Genomic DNA, 21,027 nt, shown 5'->3' with positions numbered 1-21,027 from the left:
GTATAAACTGAGCACACCACGTGTGAGTATAGACTGGGCACAGAGTGTGAGTATAAACTGAGCACACCACGTGTGAGTATAGACTGGGCACAGAGTGTGAGTATAGACTGGGCACAGAGTGTGAGTATAGACTGGGCACAGAGTGTGAGTATAGACTGGGCACTGAGTGTGAGCATAGACCGGGCACTGAGTGTGAGCATAGACCGGGCACTGAGTGTGAGCATAGACCGGGCACTGAGTGTGAGTATAGACTGGGGACAGTGAGTGTGAGTATAGACTGGGGACAGTGAGTGTGAGTATAGACTGGGCACAGAGTGTGAGTATAGACTGGGCACAGAGTGTGAGTATAGACTGGGCACAGAGTGTGAGTATAGACCGGGCACTGAGTGTGAGCATAGACCAGGCACTGAGTGTGAGCATAGACCAGGCACTGAGTGTGAGTATAGACAGGGCACTGAGTGTGAGCATAGACCAGGCACTGAGTGTGAGTATACACCGGGGACAGTGAGTGTGAGTATAGACTGGGGACAGTGAGTGTGAGTATAGACTGGGCACAGAGTGTGAGTATAGACTGGGTACAAAGAGTGTGAGCATAGACAGGGCACTGAGTGTGAGTATAGACCGGGGACAGTGAGTGTGAGTATATATTGGGCACAGAGTGTGAGTATAGACCCGGCACTGAGTGTGAGCATAGACCGGGCACTGAGTGTGAGCATAGACCGGGCACTGAGTGTGAGCATAGACCGGGCACTGAGTGTGAGTATAGACTGGGCACAGAGTGTGAGTATAGACTAGGTTCAAAGAGTGTGAGCATAGACCGGGCACTGAGTGTGAGTATAGACTGGGGACAGTGAGTGTGAGTATAGACTGGGTACAAAGAGTGTGAGCATAGACCGGGCACTGAGTGTGAGTATAGACTGGGGACAGTGAGTGTGAGTATAGACTGGGTACAAAGAGTGTGAGAATAGACCGGGCACTGAGTGTGAGCATAGACCGGGCTAACGAGTGTGAGTATAGACTGGGGACAGTGAGTGTGAGTATAGACTGGGTACAGAGTGTGAGTATAGACTGGGTACAAAGAGTGTGAGCATAGACCGGGCACAGAGTGTGAGTATAGACTGGGTACAAAGAGTGTAAGCATAGACCGGGCACAGAGTGTGAGTATAGACTGGGTGCAGAGTGTGAGGATAGACTGGGTACAAAGAGTGTGAGCATAGACCAGGCACAGAGTGTGAGTATAGACTGGGTGCAGAGTGTGAGTATAGACTGGGTACAAAGAGTGTAAGCATAGACCGGGCACAGAGTGTGAGTATAGACTGGGCACAGAGTGTGAGTATAGACTGGGCACAGAGTGTGAGCATAGACTGGGCACAGAGTGTGAGCATAGACCGGGCACAGAGTGTGAGTATAGACTGGGTACAAAGAGTGTAAGCATAGACCGGGCACAGAGTGTGAGTATAGACTGGGCACAGAGTGTGAGTATAGACTGGGCACAGAGTGTGAGCATAGACTGGGCACGGAGTGTGAGCATAGACCGGGCACAGAGTGTGAGTATAGACTGGGCACAGAGTGTGAGCATAGACTGGGCACGGAGTGTGAGCATAGACTGGGCACGGAGTGTGAGTATAGACTGGGTACAAAGAGTGTGAGCATAGACCGGGCACTGCGTGTGAGCATAGACCGGGCACAGAGTGTGAGTATAGACTGGGCACAGAGTGTGAGCATAGACTGGGCACGGAGTGTGAGTATAGACTGGGTACAAAGAGTGTGAGCATAGACCGGGCACTGCGTGTGAGCATAGACCGGGCACAGAGTGTGAGCATAGACTGGGCACGGAGTGTGAGTATAGACTGGGTACAAAGAGTGTGAGCATAGACCGGGCACTGCGTGTGAGCATAGACCGGGCACAGAGTGTGAGTATAGACTGGGCACGGAGTGTGAGCATAGACCGGGCACAGAGTGTGAGTATAGACTGGGTACAAAGAGTGTGAGCATAGACCGGGCACTGCGTGTGAGCATAGACCGGGCTAACGAGTGTGAGTATAGACTGGGGACAGTGAGTGTGAGTATAGACTGGGTACAGAGTGTGAGTATAGACTGGGTACAAAGAGTGTGAGCATAGACCGGGCACAGAGTGTGAGTATAGACTGGGTACAAAGAGTGTAAGCATAGACCGGGCACAGAGTGTGAGTATAGACTGGGTGCAGAGTGTGAGGATAGACTGGGTACAAAGAGTGTGAGCATAGACCAGGCACAGAGTGTGAGTATAGACTGGGTGCAGAGTGTGAGTATAGACTGGGTGCAGAGTGTGAGGATAGACTGGGTACAAAGAGTGTGAGTATAGACTGGGCACAGAGTGTGAGTATAGACTGGGCACAGAGTGTGAGCATAGACTGGGCACGGAGTGTGAGCATAGACTGGGCACGGAGTGTGAGCATAGACTGGGCACGGAGTGTGAGTATAGACTGGGTACAAAGAGTGTGAGCATAGACCGGGCACTGCGTGTGAGCATAGACCGGGCACAGAGTGTGAGTATAGACTGGGCACAGAGTGTGAGCATAGACTGGGCACGGAGTGTGAGTATAGACTGGGTACAAAGAGTGTGAGCATAGACCGGGCACTGCGTGTCAGCATAGACAGGGCACAGAGTGTGAGCATAGACTGGGCACGGAGTGTGAGTATAGACTGGGTACAAAGAGTGTGAGCATAGACCGGGCACTGCGTGTGAGCATAGACCGGGCACAGAGTGTGAGTATAGACTGGGCACAGAGTGTGAGCATAGACTGGGCACGGAGTGTGAGCATAGACCGGGCACAGAGTGTGAGTATAGACTGGGTACAAAGAGTGTGAGCATAGACCGGGCACTGCGTGTGAGCATAGACCGGGCACTGAGTGTGAGTATAGACTGGGGACAATGAGTGTGAGTATAGACTGGGGACAGTGAGTGTGAGTATAGACTGGGTGCAAAGATTGTGAGCATAGACCGAGCACTGAGTGTGAGTATAGACTGGGGACAGTGAGTGTGAGTATAGACTGGGGACAGTGAGTGTGAGTATAGACTGGGTGCAAAGAGTGTGAGCATAGACCGAGCACTGAGTGTGAGTATAGACTGGGGACAGTGAGTGTGAGTATAGACTGGGGACAGTGAGTGTGAGTATAGACTGGGTGCAAAGAGTGTGAGCATAGACCGAGCACTGAGTGTGAGTATAGACTGGGGACAGTGAGTGTGAGTATAGACTGGGGACAGTGAGTGTGAGTATAGACTGGGTGCAAAGAGTGTGAGCATAGACCGAGCACTGAGTGTGAGTATAGACTGGGGACAGTGAGTGTGAGTATAGACTGGGCACAAAAAAACAGGCGGGGCCTGACCGTCAAGCTGGATGGCAGCAGATTACACAGGCTTCTCTGTAGACTAGCTATTATCGCGACTAACTTACCTCTTGGCACCCTAAATTGTCATCCACCACGGCTGGTCTGGGTAAGGAGTCCTGTGGGCACAACTGCCTGCAGGTACAAGCTTTTGACCCGCTGGCGGGAACTGCCAACTGATGACTGAACCTTGCGGCCTGGTGTGTGGCCTTGGCGGGAGACGCGGCCGACCTCCCAAGCCTGGTCTACACGGGCCTCAACAAAAGCCCCGTGCTCCCCCCCGTGGGCTGGTGGGGGTTATCCCAGCCTCCGCTGGACTTGATAAGCTACTCACCCTGCTCTGCCTGACTCTAACCCAGCTAAATCGGTGAGCCGCACTGCTGACACAAAATGGCTGCCGCACTGGAATTTCCCCAAATACAGGCACCACAGGAGAGCCATACGTGGAAGGCTCTTTTTGAGGGCAAATTTGACAAAATATGCCAGGCGTTCTGGCTGAGAATTGAAAGCAGGCATCAAACCTCCAATGCCCCTGTTGATCTTCTGACACGGCTTGATGCTTTACCGCATGGCTCTTCTAAATCGATGGCCCACTCTGAGCTATCTCGGACCCACCGCCCACCTACCCTACGAGTTACTTGTGAACCGGAGCTCCTGGGGCACCGCAATCCAGCCATCGAGTGCACAAGGATCCTTAGACAGAAGGAAACAGCTACCATTAAAGCCCGGGCACGGAGAGCTGTGGCGCGGCAATATCATGGACAGTGCCATATCTACCCGCGGGAAACCAGCCCTTCCTCCACGTACCTCAAGGGGATCGAGAAGACATAGCTGTGGAGCTGTATCTCATCCTGCGGCACTCAAGCTAATAGGACTTGACGAGCAACAGCAGGCTGCCCATGATCACCCACCAGCTTCTCCCAGAAGCCTCCCAATATCGGGAATCGGATGACTGGGAACTCCTGCGCAGAGACACACCGACCAAGATATGATCTATTGAATGTCATCTTTTCATAACATTTTATTTGCTTTTGACCTGTTGTCTTTTCTCATTACTTTTCTTTTCTAATGGTTAGAGTGCTTCCTAGTCCTCCTCAGGCCCAGTGGTAAATTTCACATGCGTGCAACCTAGAAGCTATCCTAGACACAATACATAACATACTATAGATATTGCTCACATGCTCATTACGTATCACCTTTTCAGCTACCTTAATTGCACACATTGTATCTCTACCTATATTTTACCTTAATAACTGGTACCATTTAAGGCATGTTAAACTCTCTTGTTTATTCTAAAAATCTAAAATTGTGCAGCTCCATAGAATACTATCAAAGTGTTCCTGCTCTATGCTCCCAATATCTTTGTTATCACTGCTCTGGCATTTTTATTGTCTGAATGTAAATTTCCTGCACACCAAAAATAAAGAATATATATAAAAAAAACATGAGTATAGACTGGGCACTGAGTGTGAATATAAACAGGGCTCTGAGTGTGAGTATAGACTGGGCACTGAGTGTGAATATAAACAGGGCTCTGAGTGTGAGTATAGACTGGGCACAATAAGTGTGAGTATAGACTGGGCACCGAGTGTGAGTATAGACTGGGCACAATAAATGTGAGTATAGACTGGGCACTGAGTGTGAGTATAGACTGGGCACTGAGTGTGAATATAAACAGGGCTCTGAGTGTGAGTATAGACTGGGCACAATAAATGTGAGTATAGACTGGGCACTGAGTGTGAGTATAGACTGGGCACTGAGTGTGAATATAAACAGTGCTCTGAGTGTGAGTATAGACTGGGCACAATAAATGTGAGTATAGACTGGGCACTGAGTGTGAGTATAGATTGGGCACAATAAATGTGAGAATAGACTGGGCACTGAGTGTGAGTATAGACTGGGCACTGAGTGTGAATATAAACAGTGCTCTGAGTGTGAGTATAGACTGGGCACAATAAATGTGAGTATAGACTGGGCACTGAGTGTGAGTATAGACTGGGCACTGAGTGTGAGTATAGACTGGGCACAATAAATGTGAGTATAGACTGGGCACTGAGTGTGAGTATAGACTGGGCACTGAGTGTGAGTATAGACTGGGCACTGAGTGTGAATATAAACGGTGCTCTGAGTGTGATTATAGACTGGGCACTGAGTGTGAGTATAGACTGGGCACTGAGTGTGAGTATAGACTGGGCACAATAAATGTGAGTATAGACTGGGCACTGAGTGTGAGTATAGACTGGGCACTGAGTGTGAGTATAGACTGGGCACTGAGTGTGAGTATAGACTGGGCACTGAGTGTGAATATAAACGGTGCTCTGAGTGTGATTATAGACTGGGCACAATAAATGTGAGTATAGACTGGGCACTGAGTGTGAGTATAGACTGGGCACTGAGTGTGAGTATAGACTGGGCACTGAGTGTGAGTATAAACAGTGCTCTGAGTGTAAGTATAGACTGGGCACAATAAATGTGAGTATAGACTGGGCACTGAGTGTGAATATAAACAGTGCTCTGAGTGTGAATATAAACGGTGCTCTGAGTGTGATTATAGACTGGGCACTGAGTGTGAGTATAGACTGGGCACTGAGTGTGAGTATAGACTGGGCACAATAAATGTGAGTATAGACTGGGCACTGAGTGTGAGTATAGACTGGGCACTGAGTGTGAGTATAGACTGGGCACTGAGTGTGAATATAAACGGTGCTCTGAGTGTGAGTATAGACTGGGCACAATAAATGTGAGTATAGACTGGGCACTGAGTGTAAGTATAGACTGGGCACTGAGTGTGAGTATAAACAGTGCTCTGAGTGTAAGTATAGACTGGGCACAATAAATGTGAGTATAGACTGGGCACTGAGTGTGAATATAAACAGTGCTCTGAGTGTGAGTATAGACTGGGCACTGAGTGTGAGTATAGACTGTGGAACGACAGTCCTGCTAATACATAGAATCTGTGCTCTATGCCAAGAGCTCCTAAAATCAGCCTCCTAGAATGAAATGCCAACTTTTCAGTAAACGCTATTGTGGCAAACCTAGCCACTTCAGACTATATTCCCCACTTAAGACTGTATTTAAGTTTGTGTGATACTGTGGCTTTAAGACCACCTGAACTGTCATGTTCCCTATTCTATATTTTATGTGAACGAGAGCATTAGTATGCTGGCGGCACGAAAGCCACCAGCATTCATGCAGTAGTTTCACGAACAGTGAATTTCAACACTGTTCGTGAAACAAACAAATTACCGAATGGGAGACCACACACAGGAGGTCGTGTGGCTCCCATCAAGGATCGCAACAATGTATCTTTCAGCAGTAAATAGGTGTCCAAGGTGGCCGCAGTTCGGATACCGACCATGCGGCGGCGGCCATCTTGGATCCTTTGTTAGCCCAGCGGTATTTGGTCGTCAAGTGCCTGGAACTAAAATCGGCTACTCGATGGCACGAATACCGCTGGACTTCCAGGCCGTTCGGGAGCCCCGGTCTTTCGGTATTTTATCTCTGTATGTGTATTCGTGACTTTGTGAAGAATGTGCGTTCAAGTCTATTTCATGCGGAGTTCGGCTTATTGTGCTAGGATCTGAGCGGTACTTTCACGAAGTATGCGCTCAGACCCCAGCTATCTGCCGATCTGTCATTCGGTATAATAGCACGAATAATGTTAAAGTTATAGATTTTTATGTAAAAAGTCAGTTCTGCTGCACGGAGGGATAATCCACTTAACTGGATATTCTAGTGGGAGTATCCCTCTCGTACAGCAGTGCATGGTGGGAGAAATGTTCTGCTTGTTAAGTTCCCCATGTAGCCCCCTACTGTACAACCCCTGTAAAGTCAGTAAGGAAACCCCTTGCATGGGGAACCACATAAATACTGTGACCTCTGATTAAAAGCTCTGTTGACTCCTAGCCTATGTGTCGTCTAGTTCTTGGGAAGGAAGGATCTATATAACTCTACCGGGATTATTGTATGCTGTACTTGTTTTACCTGGATTATTGTATGCTGTTCCTGTCTACCAGCGGATATATTGTGGATTATACTCCTCTCCGCTAAAGCCATTATTATCACAGCTCGCTCAACTTGTTGAAGTTACAGCTTCAAACACCGGGAATGTGTCTATTTTTATCAGAACTCATTCTGTAATGTTTGGCCCTGAGAAGATGTGGTCAGGGGCGATCACTGTCTGTGAAACTTTAATTTTTTTATTTCCTCAGATTACAAAGAGTTTGAAGAAGCTGCAGAACATTTCCATCCGTACATCAGGTTCTTTGCAACATTCGAGAAATCGGTGAGATATTGATTAGGAACCATTCCCACTGAAGGATAGGGACTGGAATAGCTATCGATTGGGAACCATTCCCACTGAAGGTTAGGGACTGGAATAGCTATCGATTGGGAACCATTCCCACTGAAGGTTAGGGACTGGAATAGCTATAGATTTTGAACCATTCCCACTGAAGGTTAGGGACCGGAATAGCTATCGATTTTGAACCATTCCCACTGAAGGTTAGGGACTGGAATAGCTATCAATTGGGAACCATTCCCACTGAAGGTTAGGGTCTGGTATAGGTATTGATTGGAAACCATTCCCACTGAAGGTTAGGGTCTGGAATATCTATCGATTGGGAACCATTCCAAATGAAGGTTAGGGACTGGAATAGCTATCGATTGGGAACTATTCCCACTGAAGGTTAGGGACCGGAATAGCTATCGATTAGGAACCATTCCCACTGAAGTTTAGGGTCTGGAATAGCTGTCGATTAGGTACCATTCCCACTGAAGGTTAGGGACTGGAATAGCTATCAATTAGGAACCATTCCCACTGAAGTTTATGGTCTGGAATAGCTATCGATTAGGAACCATTCCCACTGAAGGCTTTGGGTCTGGAATAGCTATCCATTAGGAACCATTCCCACTGAAGGTTAGGGACTGGAATAGCTATCGATTAGGAACCATTCCCACTGAAGGTTAGGGACGGGAATAGCTATCGATTAGGAACCATTCCCACTGTAGGTTAGGGACCGGAATAGCTATTGATTAGGAACCATTTACACTGAAGGCTAGGGACTGGAAAAGCTATCGATTAGGAACCATTCCCACTGAAGGTTAAGGTCTGAAATAGCTATCGATTAGTAAAAATTCCCACTGAAGGTTAGGGTCTGGAATAGCTATCGATTAGGAACCATTCCCACTGAAGATTAGGGTCTGGAATAGCTATCGATTAGGAACCATTCCCACTGAAGGTTAGGGTCTGAAATAGCTATCGATTGGGAACCATTCCCACTGAAGGTTAGGGTATGGAACAGCTATTGATTAGCAACCATTCCCACTGAAGGTTAGGGTCTTGAATATCAGGGACTAAGCTGGTTCCTGGAAAGTGGATGTGCTCGTAGCAGATTCTTGCTCATTAAAGGCGAGTTTGAAAGGGACAGCAGGAGTCTGGTGGAAATAGGGACACAGAGACCGACTGGCCGAGCAGCTCAGAAGCTAAAATAGGACCATCCAAACAGTTATGGGAGAAATGAAGGAAAAAAATATACAGATATATGCCATACAAACGACAGCTATGTTAATGGGTTGGATTAAGTGGCTCAGAGTGAGAGGAGTTGATTGTCAGAGATTAGTCATGTGGCTCGGAGTCAGAGGAGTAGATTGTCAGAGATTAGTCGTGTGACTCGGAGTGAGAGTAGATTGTCAGAGATCTGTTGGTGGGGCTTGCGGTGAGAGGAGTAACTTATTAGATATTAGTCATGTGGCTTGCAGTGAGAGGAGTAGAATGTCATAGATTAGTCGTGTGGCTCGGAGTGAGAGGAGTAGATTGTCAGACAGTCGTGTGGCTCGGTGTGAGAAGTATATTGTCAGACATTAGTCGTGTGGCTCAGAGTGAGAGGAGTAGATTGGCAGACATTAGTCGTGTGGCTCGGAGTGAGAGGAGTAGATTGTCAGACCTTTGTGTGGCTCGGAGTGAGAGGTGTAGATTGTTAGAGATCAGTTTAATGGTAGGCAGTGATAAGGGTGGTTGGGTACACGTTCTATAATACGGTCCTGTTCACAGGTGGCCAAGGCTCTGACTCTGAAGTTGAATGAGGTGGATTTCTATGAACCATTTATGGATGAGCCGATCACAATTCCTGATAAACCATATAGTGAAGAGGAGATAGTGGACTTTATAACCAAACACAAGAGGTAATCAATACATGTTAACCGGAGACGTGAATTACTCTCTCCTCTACTTTTTTAGCTGGCTCCTAGATTCCAAGCAAATTTGTCAAGCCCTATGTTAAGGTAATGTTAAAGGGAGGTTAAGGTAAGGTTAGTGGATGGCACAGTAAGGTTAGTAAAGGTTATGGTAAGATTAGTGGGAGAAGGTTAGTGGAGGTTAGGGTATGATTAGGGGAGGATTAGTGATGTCCCGAACGGTTCGCTGGCGAATAGTTCCTGGCGAACATAGCATATTCGCGTTCGCCACGGATGGCGAACATATGCAATGTTCGGTCCGCCCCCAATTCGTCATCATTGAGTAAACTTTGACACTGTACCTCACAGTCAGCAGACACATCCGGCCAATCAGCAGCAGACCCTCCCTCCCAGACCCTCCCACCTCCTACACAGCATACAATTTAGAATAATTCTGAAGCTGCATTCATTTCTCTTTTTTTTTGTGTGTTTATTATACATTATCCTCCATAGCCAGTAACCTGTGTTTATTATACATTATCCTCCCATAGCCAGTAACCTGTGTTTATTATACATTATCCCCCCATAGCCAGTAACCTGTGTTTATTATACATTATCCCTCCCATAGCCAGTAATCTGTGTTTATTATACATTATCCTCCCATAGCCAGTAACCTGTGTTTATTATACATTATCCCCCCATAGCCAGTAATCTGTGTTTATTATACATTATCCCTCCCATAGCCAGTAACCTGTGTTTATTATACATTATCCCCCCATAGCCAGTAACCTGTGTTTATTATACATTATCCCTCCCATAGCCAGTAATCTGTGTTTATTATACATTATCCCCCCCATAGCCAGTAACCTGTGTTTATTATACGTTATCCCCCCATAGCCAGTAACCTGTGTTTATTATACATTATCCCTCCCATAGCCAGTAACCTGTGTTTATAATACATTATCCTCCCCATAGCCAGTAACCTGTGTTTATTATACATTATCCTCCCATAGCCAGTAACCTGTGTTTATTATACATTATCTCTCCCATAGCCAATAACCTGTGTTTATTATACATTATCCCTCCCATAGCCAGTAACCTGTGTTTATAATACATTATCCTCCCCATAGCCAGTAACCTGTGTTTATTATACATTATCCTCCCATAGCCAGTAACCTGTGTTTATTATACATTATCTCTCCCATAGCCAATAACCTGTGTTTATTATACATTATCCCTCCCATAGCCAGTAACCTGTGTTTATTATACATTATCCCTCCCATAGCCAGTAATCTGTGTTTATTATACATTATCCCCCCCATAGCCAGTAACCTGTGTTTATTATACGTTATCCCCCCATAGCCAGTAACCTGTGTTTATTATACATTATCCCTCCCATAGCCAGTAACCTGTGTTTATAATACATTATCCTCCCCATAGCCAGTAACCTGTGTTTATTATACATTATCCTCCCATAGCCAGTAACCTGTGTTTATTATACATTATCTCTCCCATAGCCAATAACCTGTGTTTATTATACATTATCCCTCCCATAGCCAGTAACCTGTGTTTATAATACATTATCCTCCCCATAGCCAGTAACCTGTGTTTATTATACATTATCCTCCCATAGCCAGTAACCTGTGTTTATTATACATTATCTCTCCCATAGCCAATAACCTGTGTTTATTATACATTATCCCTCCCATAGCCAGTAACCTGTGTTTATAATACATTATCCTCCCCATAGCCAGTAACCTGTGTTTATTATACATTATCCCCCATAGCCAGTAACCTGTGTTTATTATACATTATCCCCCCATAGCCAGTAACCTGTGTTTATTATACATTATCCTCCCCATAGCCAGTAACCTGTGTTTATTATACATTATCCCCCCATAGCCAGTAACCTGTGTTTATTATACATTATCCCCCCATAGCCAGTAACCTGTGTTTATTATACATTATCCCCCCATAGCCAGTAACCTGTGTTTATTATACATTTTCCCTCCATAGCCAGTAACCTGTGTTTATTATACATTATCCCTCCCATAGCCAGTAACCTGTGTTTATAATACATTATCCTCCCCATAGCCAGTAACCTGTGTTTATTATACATTATCCCCCATAGCCAGTAACCTGTGTTTATTATACATTATCCCCCCATAGCCAGTAACCTGTGTTTATTATACATTATCCTCCCCATAGCCAGTAACCTGTGTTTATTATACATTATCCCCCCATAGCCAGTAACCTGTGTTTATTATACATTATCCCCCCATAGCCAGTAACCTGTGTTTATTATACATTATCCCCCCATAGCCAGTAACCTGTGTTTATTATACATTTTCCCTCCATAGCCAGTAACCTGTGTTTATTATACATTATCCCCCCATAGCCAGTAACCTGTGCTTATTATACATTATCCCTCCCATAGCCTGTGGCTGCTCACTGTAAAAAAAAAAACCCTAATAACCTCCCCCCCCCCCTTGCGCGGCTTGTGGGGGCCCCATAAATAACAATAAGTTCCAAAGAACTTTCCCACGCTGTGTAAAATGACAAAGAGCACTCTGATTGGCTTAAACCCACCAATCAGAGTGTTCTAAGCCTAATTGCAGGGCGGGGCAAGGCTTTATAAGCCTTCCCCCGCCCTGCGGAGCTCAGTCTGTGCGGAGCCCTCCATGGATGAAGATGGATTATTTTTTTGCGCTCGGGTTTTTTCTTTTTCGTCTGGTTTTTTTTTTGCGCTCAGGTTTTTTATTTTATTTTAAGTTCGTCGGGTATGATGGCTTTTTATTTGGCCTTTTTTGGGGCTGAAAAATGAAGATTTTAGAAAAAAGAAGACGTCAAATGGTAAGTTTATTTTTTTTTACATGTTAGTTATTTTATTCCCCCCTCACTATTTTTAGGGTGAGGGGGGTAGGTAGGGGATAGTTTGATTTGGGTGGGGGGGGGGGGGGGGGTGACTAGGGGCTTGGGACCCCTAGTCACCTTGATTGGGGGGGAGGATTTTCATTTTCAGGTCCCCCCCTTATTGTTTTTTTAGGGCCCCCACCCACCGCTCAGGGGTGGGGGCCGGGGGGGGGAGGACGGTAGGTCGCCCCCACCATTCTTATCTAGGGCCCCCACCCACTGCTCAGGGGTGGGGGCCCGGGGGGAGGACAGTAGGTCCCCCCTCTCTTTATTTAGGGCCCCCACCCACTGCTCAGGGGTGGGGGCCAGGGGGGAGGACATTAGGTCCCCCCTTATTGTTTTTTTAGGACCCCCACCCACCGCTTAGGGGTGGGGGCCGGGGGGAGGACGGTAGGTCCCCCCCCACCATTCTTACCTATGGCCATCACCCACTGCTCAGGGGTGGGGGCCGGGGGGAGGACAGTAGGTCCCCCCTCTTTATTTAGGGCCCCCACCCACCGCTCAGGGGTGGGGGCCAGGGGGGAGGACAGTAGGTCCCCCCTCTTATTGTTTTTTTAGGGCCCCCACCCACCGCTCAGGGGTGGGGGCCGGGGGCTACAGTAGGTCCCCCCCTATTGTTTTTTTAGGGCCCCCACACACTGCTCAGGGGTGGGGGCCAGGGGGGGAGGACGGTAGGTCCCCCCACTTATTGTTTTTTTAGGGCCCCCACCCACCGCTCAGGGGTGGGGGCCAGGGGGGGAGGACAGTAGGTCCCCCCCACTTATTGTTTTTTTAGGGCCCCCACCCACCGCTCAGGGGTAGGGGCCGGGGGGGAGGACGGTAGGTCCCCCCCCACCATTCTTATCTAGGGCCCCCACCCACTGCTTAGGGGTGGGGGCCAGGGGGAGAACAGTAGGTAAAGGTAAGTTCGGCATGACAGTGCCGCTTTAAAGCATGTTATTCCAAACAATTTAGGAATGTTAGGTGATTTATGCCCTTTATGGATTAAAACGAGACTCTGCATCAACTGTGTAATTTTCCATGGGAGTTTTGCCATGGATCCCCCTCCGGCATGCCACAGTCCAGGTGTTAATCCCCTTGAAACAACTTTTCCATCACTATTGTGGCCAGAAAGAGTCCCTGTGGGTTTTAAAATTTGCCTGCCTATTGAAGTCTATGGCGGTTCGCCCGGTTCGCGAACATTTGCGGAAGTTCGCGTTCACCGTTCGCGAACTGAAAATTTTATGTCCGCGACATCACTCGGGAGGATACACTAAAGCTAGTGGAGGTTACAATAAGATTATTGGGAGAAGGATTGGGTAGGTTACAGTAAGGTTAATGGAGGGTACAGTGAGAGTTAGTAGGAGAAGGTTAAGGAAGATTAATGGGAAGTGTAGTGGGAGAAGCTTAGGGTTAAGAATAGTGAATGTCATGGTTAGGATAATGGGAGGAGGCTAGGGTAAGGTAAGTGAAGGTTATTCTAATAAGTGAAGGTTAGGGTGAGATTTGTGGGAGAAGATTAGGAGAAGGTTAGTGGAGAGTACAGTAAGGTTAGTAGTAAAAGGCTAGGGTACAATTAAAGGTTATAGTAAGGTTAGTAGGAGAAAGTTACAGGAAAGTTAGTGGGAGAAGGTTAGGGTAAGGTTAGTGGAGGTTACTGTAAGGTTAGTGGGAGAAGGTTAGGGTAAGGTTAGTGGAAGTTACTGTAATGTTAGTGGGAGAAGGCTAGGGTAAGGTTAGTGGGAGAAGGTTAGGGTAAGGTTAGTGGAGGTTACTGTAAGGTTAGTGGGAGAAAATTAGGGTAAGGTTAGTGGGAGAAAGTTAGGGTAAGGTTACTGGGAGAAGGTTAGTGGGAGAAGGTTAGGGTAAGGTTAGTGGATGTTACTGTAAGGTTAGTGGGAGAAGGTTAGGGTAAGGTTAGTGGGAGAAGGTTAGGGTAAGGTTAGTGGGAGAAGGTTAGGGTAAGGTTAGTGGGAGAAGGTTAGGGTAAGGTTAGTGGAGGTTACAGTAAGGTTAGTGGGAGAAGGTTAGGGTAAGGTTAGTGGGAGAAGGTTAGGGTAAGGTTAGTGGAGGTTACTGTAAGGTTAGTAGGAGAAGGTTAGGGTAAGGTTAGTGGGATAAGGTTGGGGTAAGGTTAGTGGAGGTTACAGTAAGGTTAGTGGAGGTTACTGTCAAGTTAGTGGGAGAAGTTTAGGGTAAGGTTAGTGGAAGTTACTGTAATGTTAGTGGGAGAAGATTAGGGTAAGGTTAGTGGGAAAAGGTTAGGGTAAGGTTAGTGGAGGTTACTGTAAGGTTAGTGGGAGAAGGTTAGGGTAAGGTTAGTGGGAGAAGGTTAGGGTAAGGTTAGTGGGAGAAGGTTAGGGTAAGGTTAGTGGAGGTTACTGTAAGGTTAGTGGGAGAAGGTTAGGGTAAGGTTAGTGGAAGTTACTGTAATGTTAGTGGGAGAAGGCTAGGGTAAGGTTAGTGGGAGAAGGTTAGGGTAAGGTTAGTGGAGGTTACTGTAAGGTTAGTGGGAGAAAATTAGGGTAAGGTTAGTGGGAGAAAGTTAGGGTAAGGTTACTGGGAGAAGGTTAGTGGGAGAAGGTTAGGGTAAGGTTAGTGGATGTTACTGTAAGGTTAGTGGATGTTACTGTAAGGTTAGTGGGAGAAGGTTAGGGTAAGGTTGGTGGAGGTTACTGTAAGGTTAATGGCAGAAAGTTAGGGTAAGGATAGTGAGAGAAGGTTAGGAAAAGGTTAGTGGGAGAAGGTTAGGGTAAGGTTAGTGGGAGAAGGTTAGGGTAAGGTTAGTGGATGTCACTGTAAGGTTAGTGGGAGAAGGTTAGGGTAAGGTTGGTGGAGGTTACTGTAAGGTTAATGGCAGAACGTTAGGGTAAGGTTAGTGGGAGAAGGTTAGGAAAAGGTTAGTGGGAGAAGGTTAGGGTAAGGTTAGTGGATGTTACTGTAAGGTTAGTGGGAGATGGTTAGGGTAAGGCTAGTGGAGGTTACTGTAAGGTTAATGTCAGAAAGTTAGGGTAAGGATAGTGAGAGAAGGTTAGGGTAAGGTTAGTGGGAGATGATTAGAGTAAGGTTAGTGGAGGTTACTGTAAGGTTAGTAGGAGAAAGTTAGGGTAAGGCTAGTGGAGGTTACTGTAAGGTTAATGGCAAGAAAGTTAGGGTAAGGTTAGTGTGAGAAAGTTAGGGTAAGGTTAGTGTGAGAAAGTTAGGGTAAGGTTAGTGGGAGAAAGTTAGGGTAAGGTTAGTGGGAGAAAGTTAGGGTAAGGTTAGTGGGAGAATGTTAGGGTAAGGTTAGTGGGAGAAGGTTAGGGTAAGGTTAGTGGGAGAAGGTTAGGGTAAGGTTAGTGGGAGAAGGTTAGGGTAAGGTTGGTGGGAGAAGGTTAGGGTAAGGTTGGTGGGAGAAGGTTAGGGTAAGGTTGGTGGAGGTTACTGTAAGGTTAGTAGGAGAAGGTTAGGGTAAGGTTAGTTGAGGTTACTGTAAGGTTAGTAGGAGAAGGTTAGAGTAAGGTTAGTGGCTGTTACTGTAAGGTTAGTGGGAGAAGGTTAGGGTAAGGTTAGTGGAGGTTACAGTAAGGTTAGTAGGAGAAGGTTAGGGTAAGGTTAGTGGAGGTTACTGTAAGGTTAGTGGGAGAAGGTTAGGGTAAGGTTAGTGGAGGTTACAGTAAGGTTAGTAGGAGAATGTTAGTGGAGGTTACTGTAAGGTTAGTGGGAGAAGGTTAGGGTAAGATTAGTGAAGAGTACAGTAAGGTTAGTGGGAGAAGGTTAGGGTAAGGTTAGTGGAGGTTACTGTAAGGTTAGTAGGAGAAGGTTAGGGTAAGGTTAGTGGAGGTTACTGTCAGGTTAGTGGGAGAAGGTTAGGGTAAGGTTAGTGGAGGTTACAGTAAGGTTAGTAGGAGAATGTTACTGTAAGGTTAGTGGGAGATGATTAGAGTAAGGTTAGTGGAGGTTACTGTAAGGTTAGTGGGAGAAGGTTAGGGTAAGGTTAGTGGAGGTTACTGTAAGGTTAGTGGGAGAAAGTTAGGGTAAGGTTAGTGGAGATTAATGTAAGGTTAGTAGGAGATGGTTAGGGTAAGGTTAGTGGAGGTTACAGGAAGTTTAGTGGGAGAAGGTTAAGGTAAGGTTAGTGTAGGTTACTGTAAGGTTAGGGTAAGGTTAGTAGAGGTTACAGTAATGTTAGTGGGAGATGATTAGAGTAAGGTTAGTGGAAGTTACTGTAAGGTTAGTGGGAGAAGGTTAGGGTAAGGTTAGTAGGAGAAGGTTAGTGGAGGTTACTGTAAGGTTAGTGGGAGATGATTAGAGTAAGGTTAGTGGAGGTTACTGTAAGGTTAGTAGGAGCAAGTTACAAGAAGGTTAGTGGGAGAAAGTTAGGGTAAGGTTAGTGGAGGTTACTCTAAGGTTAGTAGGAGAAGGTTAGGGTAAGGTTAGTGGAGGTTACAGGAAGGTTAGTGTGAGAAGGTTAGGGTAAGGTTAGTGGAGGTTACATTAAGGTTAGTCAGAGATGGTAAGGGTAAGGTTAGTTGAGGTTACTGTAAGGCTAGTAGGAGAAGGTTAGGGTAAGGTTAGTGGAGGTTACTGTGAGGTTAGTGGGAGAAGGTTAGGGTAAGGTTAGTGGGAGAAGGTTAGGGTAAGGTTAGTGGAGGTTACAGTAAGGTTAGTAGGAGAAGGTTAGAGTAATGTTAGTGGAGGTTACTGTAAGGTTAGTGGGAGAAGGTTAGGGTAAGGTTAGTGGAGGTTACAGTAAGGTTAGTAGGAGAAGGTTAGGGTAAGGTTAGTGGAGGTTACTGTAAGGTTATAGAATGTTAGTGGAGGTTACTGTAAGGTTAGTGGGAGAAGGTTAGGGTAAGATTAGTGAAGAGTACAGTAAGGTTAGTGGGAGAAGTTTAGGGTAAGGTTAGTGGGAGAAGGTTAGGGTAAGGTTAGTGGAGGTTACTGTAAGGTTAGTAGGAGAAGGTTAGGGTAAGGTTAGTGGAGGTTACTGTCAGGTTAGTGGGAGAAGGTTAGGGTAAGGTTAGTGGAGGTTACAGTAAGGTTAGTAGGATAATGTTACTGTAAGGTTAGTGGGAGATGATTAGAGTAAGGTTAGTGGAGGTTACTGTAAGGTTAGTGGGAGAAGGTTAGGGTAAGGATAGTGGAGGTTACTGTAAGGTTAGTGGGAGAAAGTTAGGGTAAGGTTAGTGGAGATTACTGTAAGGTTAGTAGGAGATGGTTAGGGTAAGGTTAGTGGAGGTTACAGGAAGTTTAGTGGGAGAAGGTTAAGGTAAGGTTAGTGTAGGTTACTGTAAGGTTAGGGTAAGGTTAGTAGAGGTTACAGTAATGTTAGTGGGAGATGATTAGAGTAAGGTTAGTGGAAGTTACTGTAAGGTTAGTGGGAGAAGGTTAGGGTAAGGTTAGTAGGAGAAGGTTAGTGGAGGTTACTGTAAGGTTAGTGGGAGATGATTAGAGTAAGGTTAGTGGAGGTTACTGTAAGGTTAGTAGGAGCAAGTTACAAGAAGGTTAGTGGGAGAAAGTTAGGGTAAGGTTAGTGGAGGTTACTCTAAGGTTAGTAGGAGAAGGTTAGGGTAAGGTTAGTGGAGGTTACAGGAAGGTTAGTGTGAGAAGGTTAGGGTAAGGTTAGTGGAGGTTACAGGAAGGTTAGTCAGAAATGGTTAGGGTAAGGTTAGTTGAGGTTACTGTAAGGCTAGTAGGAGAAGGTTAGGGTAAGGTTAGTGGAGGTTACTGTGAGGTTAGTGGGAGAAGGTTAGGGTAAGGTTAGTGGGAGAAGGTTAGGGTAAGGTTAGTGGAGGTTACAGTAAGGTTAGTAGGAGAAGGTTAGAGTAAGGTTAGTGGAGGTTACTGTAAGGTTAGTGGGAGAAGGTTAGGGTAAGGTTAGTGGAGGTTACAGTAAGGTTAGTAGGAGAAGGTTAGGGTAAGGTTAGTTGGAGGTTACTGTAAGGTTAGTGGGAGAAGGTTAAGGTAAGGTTAGTGGAGGTTACAGTAAGGTTAGTAGGAGAATGTTAGTGGAGGTTACTGTAAGGTTAGTGGGAGAAGGTTAGGGTAAGATTAGTGAAGAGTACAGTAAGGTTAGTGGGAGAAGTTTAGGGTAAGGTTAGTGGGAGAAGGTTAGGGTAAGGTTAGTGGAGGTTAATGTAAGGTTAGTAGGAGAAGGTTACTGTAAGGTTAGTGGGAGAAGGTTAGGGTAAGGTTAGTGGAGGTTACTGTAAGGTTAGTGGGAGAAGGTTAGGGTAAGGTTAGTGGAGGTTACAGTAAGGTTAGTAGGAGAAGGTCAGGGTAAGGTTAGTGGAGGTTACTGTAAGGTTAGTGGGAGACGGTTAGGGTTAGGGTTAGGGTAAGGTTAGTGGAGGTTACAGGAAGGTTAGTGGGAGAAGGTTAGGGTAAGCCCTACAAGGTTACTGTAAGGTTAGTAGGAGAAAGTTACAGTGAGGTTAGGGTAAGATTAACGGTGGATAGGGTTAGGTTAGTAAGTTAGTAGGTTGCTGCAGGGGATTGGTGGATGTATGTTGACAGAGCACTAATATCACCTTTTATTGGGCAGACTAGATGGGCCGAATGGTTCTTATCTGCCGTCAAATTCTATGTTTCTATGTTTCTATTATAACCTGTTACTGGTTTGAGACAGAGGAACCAGTCTACATGACCGGAAGCAGTTAGAAGGACACCAAAGGGATGCCAGATATCCTCCATATTGCCATAAAGGAGGGGGGATTGGAGAGGGGAGCTCACAATGGCAGCCAGGCAGGCCCCCCAAATCCCATACAATACCTTGTGTATATGTGAAACACCAACTGTATTCAAGTTCCTATGTTTTATATTGTTTATGTTTTATATTATTCTCTTTCAGAGCCACGTTGCGCAAACTACGCCCTGAAGACATGTTTGAAACCTGGGTAACCAAAATACATTTTGACACACAGCATGTTTATTTTCCAGTAATACCCTACTTTCCCACTACACTCTCAACCACCATCATCTCAATGCTTCTCACTCACCATCATCACAATCCATCTTCAACAACCGTAATCGCAATGCTCCCTCACCCACCATCATCTCAATTCACCCACACCCCCATCATCACAATCCACCCTCACCTATCATCATCTGAATGCTCCCTCACTCACCATCATCACCATCTACCCTCACCCATCATCATCTCAATGCCCCGTCATTCACCATCACAAGCCACCCTCACCCATCATCATCTCAATTCTCCCTCATTTACTAGCATTGCAATGCTACCTCACCCATCATCATCATCTAAATGCTCCCTCACCCGCTATCATCTCAACAGAGCCTCTCCCACCATCATATCAATACACCCTTCACCCCCATCATTGCAATGCTCCCTCGCCCACCATCATTTCAATGCACCTGTGTTGCGGACCACGGTTAACCCGGATGGTTACCTCCGCTAATTCCCTTCCTTCAGCCAGTCAGGAACCATGTAAAGTATAAAGAGACCCAATCCCCCCCCACCCCCAGTAACTGGATGTCACAGAGTCCTGGAGGTACACAATTTTATTGGCCCTACATGGCTTTCTTGCTGTAACGGAGCTCCGTGTACTCTGACCGAGTACCCTCCGTTGATGGACGCGTTGGAGCATAGCAATCCCCAGTGTGATACAGCAATTCCCTCCAATAACGAGACGAGGCTACGTTTTGAAGGGTCAAGAAGAACTGAGGTGCTGGCACACCCAGCCTGGTTTTTATTACAGTCAGGTACAAACAGAACACACCCAGGGGGAGGTATAAAACAACCAATAACATAATAGTACAGCCCACAGTTTCCCTCCCCTCTGCTTGGGAGATAATTGAGTTTCCTTCTATATCTACTCAATTATCTCCAAGCTAAAACGTACACATTTTTTATAAATTTTTATAACTTTATGATTTTACATAGTACATGAATAAAACTTACATCTTTATAATCAATCCATTCAGGGGAACAACATATTAAAAAATGGCACGAATCAGACCAGGGGTTCAAAAGTTAAGGGAAAGTCCTTTGTGACTAAATGAAGCATGGCTTTCCAGCTCAGACCGGTTTTACAGAGCCCTCTCTCCTGGAGAAGTAATCCAATTACCTCCCAGGGCAGAAACAGACTCCATTGAGCACAAGGTTGCAAAAAGACATAAAACACTTTAAAATACATAAAGTCCCCTTTTACACATAACACACAGACATTTCACATATCCCCAGATAGCTGGGATCTGAGCGCACAAAACTACCGAATAGCGCGCAGATCCTATTCATACAGTTCAATTGCCATGGAGCTAAAGTCTTTCCCATAGTCTTTCATTATATGAATAGGCTCCATGGCATAGCTATCTGGGGTATCACCGCTCACACAGGGCAAGTACCGAATGACCCCACTGTATTTAAAGTTCCAGAATGAGTGACATGCACTCTGTTAGGGCCGAATACTGTTTTTAAAGGGCCCAATCTTCCAGGGCCATAGTTGCAGGGGAGGAGGCAGGCAAGCAGGCCTCTCCAGGACAAAGTGGCGAAGGGCACTTCGTCACACTTGCATAACCCCATGCAAGGGGTGTCTCACACAAAAACATAGCCCCTAGCGCGGGAAGGGGCTCTGTTTCCTTTGTCCC

The 21,027-nt window shown here is 46.1% G+C and overlaps 1 protein-coding gene and 1 non-coding gene across 2 annotated transcripts in view; both read left to right on the top strand.

Annotated features, from left to right (window-relative positions):
- The window catches only part of CASQ2 (calsequestrin 2), a 104,408-nt gene that overhangs the window by 40,727 nt on the left and 42,654 nt on the right, over positions 1-21,027 (top strand). The window contains exons 5-7 of the mRNA XM_063445811.1: positions 7,581-7,654; positions 9,422-9,552; positions 19,268-19,313. Of these exons, the coding sequence (XP_063301881.1) occupies positions 7,581-7,654; positions 9,422-9,552; positions 19,268-19,313 (251 nt within the window). The remainder of the gene's footprint in view (positions 1-7,580; positions 7,655-9,421; positions 9,553-19,267; positions 19,314-21,027) is intronic.
- On the top strand, positions 12,641-12,778 carry LOC134577020 (small Cajal body-specific RNA 11). Its single transcript, XR_010085911.1, has one exon. It is a non-coding gene; the product is annotated as a small Cajal body-specific RNA 11 (non-coding RNA).

This window comes from Pelobates fuscus, chromosome 1, assembly GCF_036172605.1.
Source record: "Pelobates fuscus isolate aPelFus1 chromosome 1, aPelFus1.pri, whole genome shotgun sequence".
NCBI classification, from domain to species: Eukaryota; Metazoa; Chordata; class Amphibia; order Anura; family Pelobatidae; genus Pelobates; species Pelobates fuscus.
The sequence above is the reverse complement of the archived record's forward strand: the minus strand, read 5'-3'. Positions and strand labels throughout refer to the sequence as shown.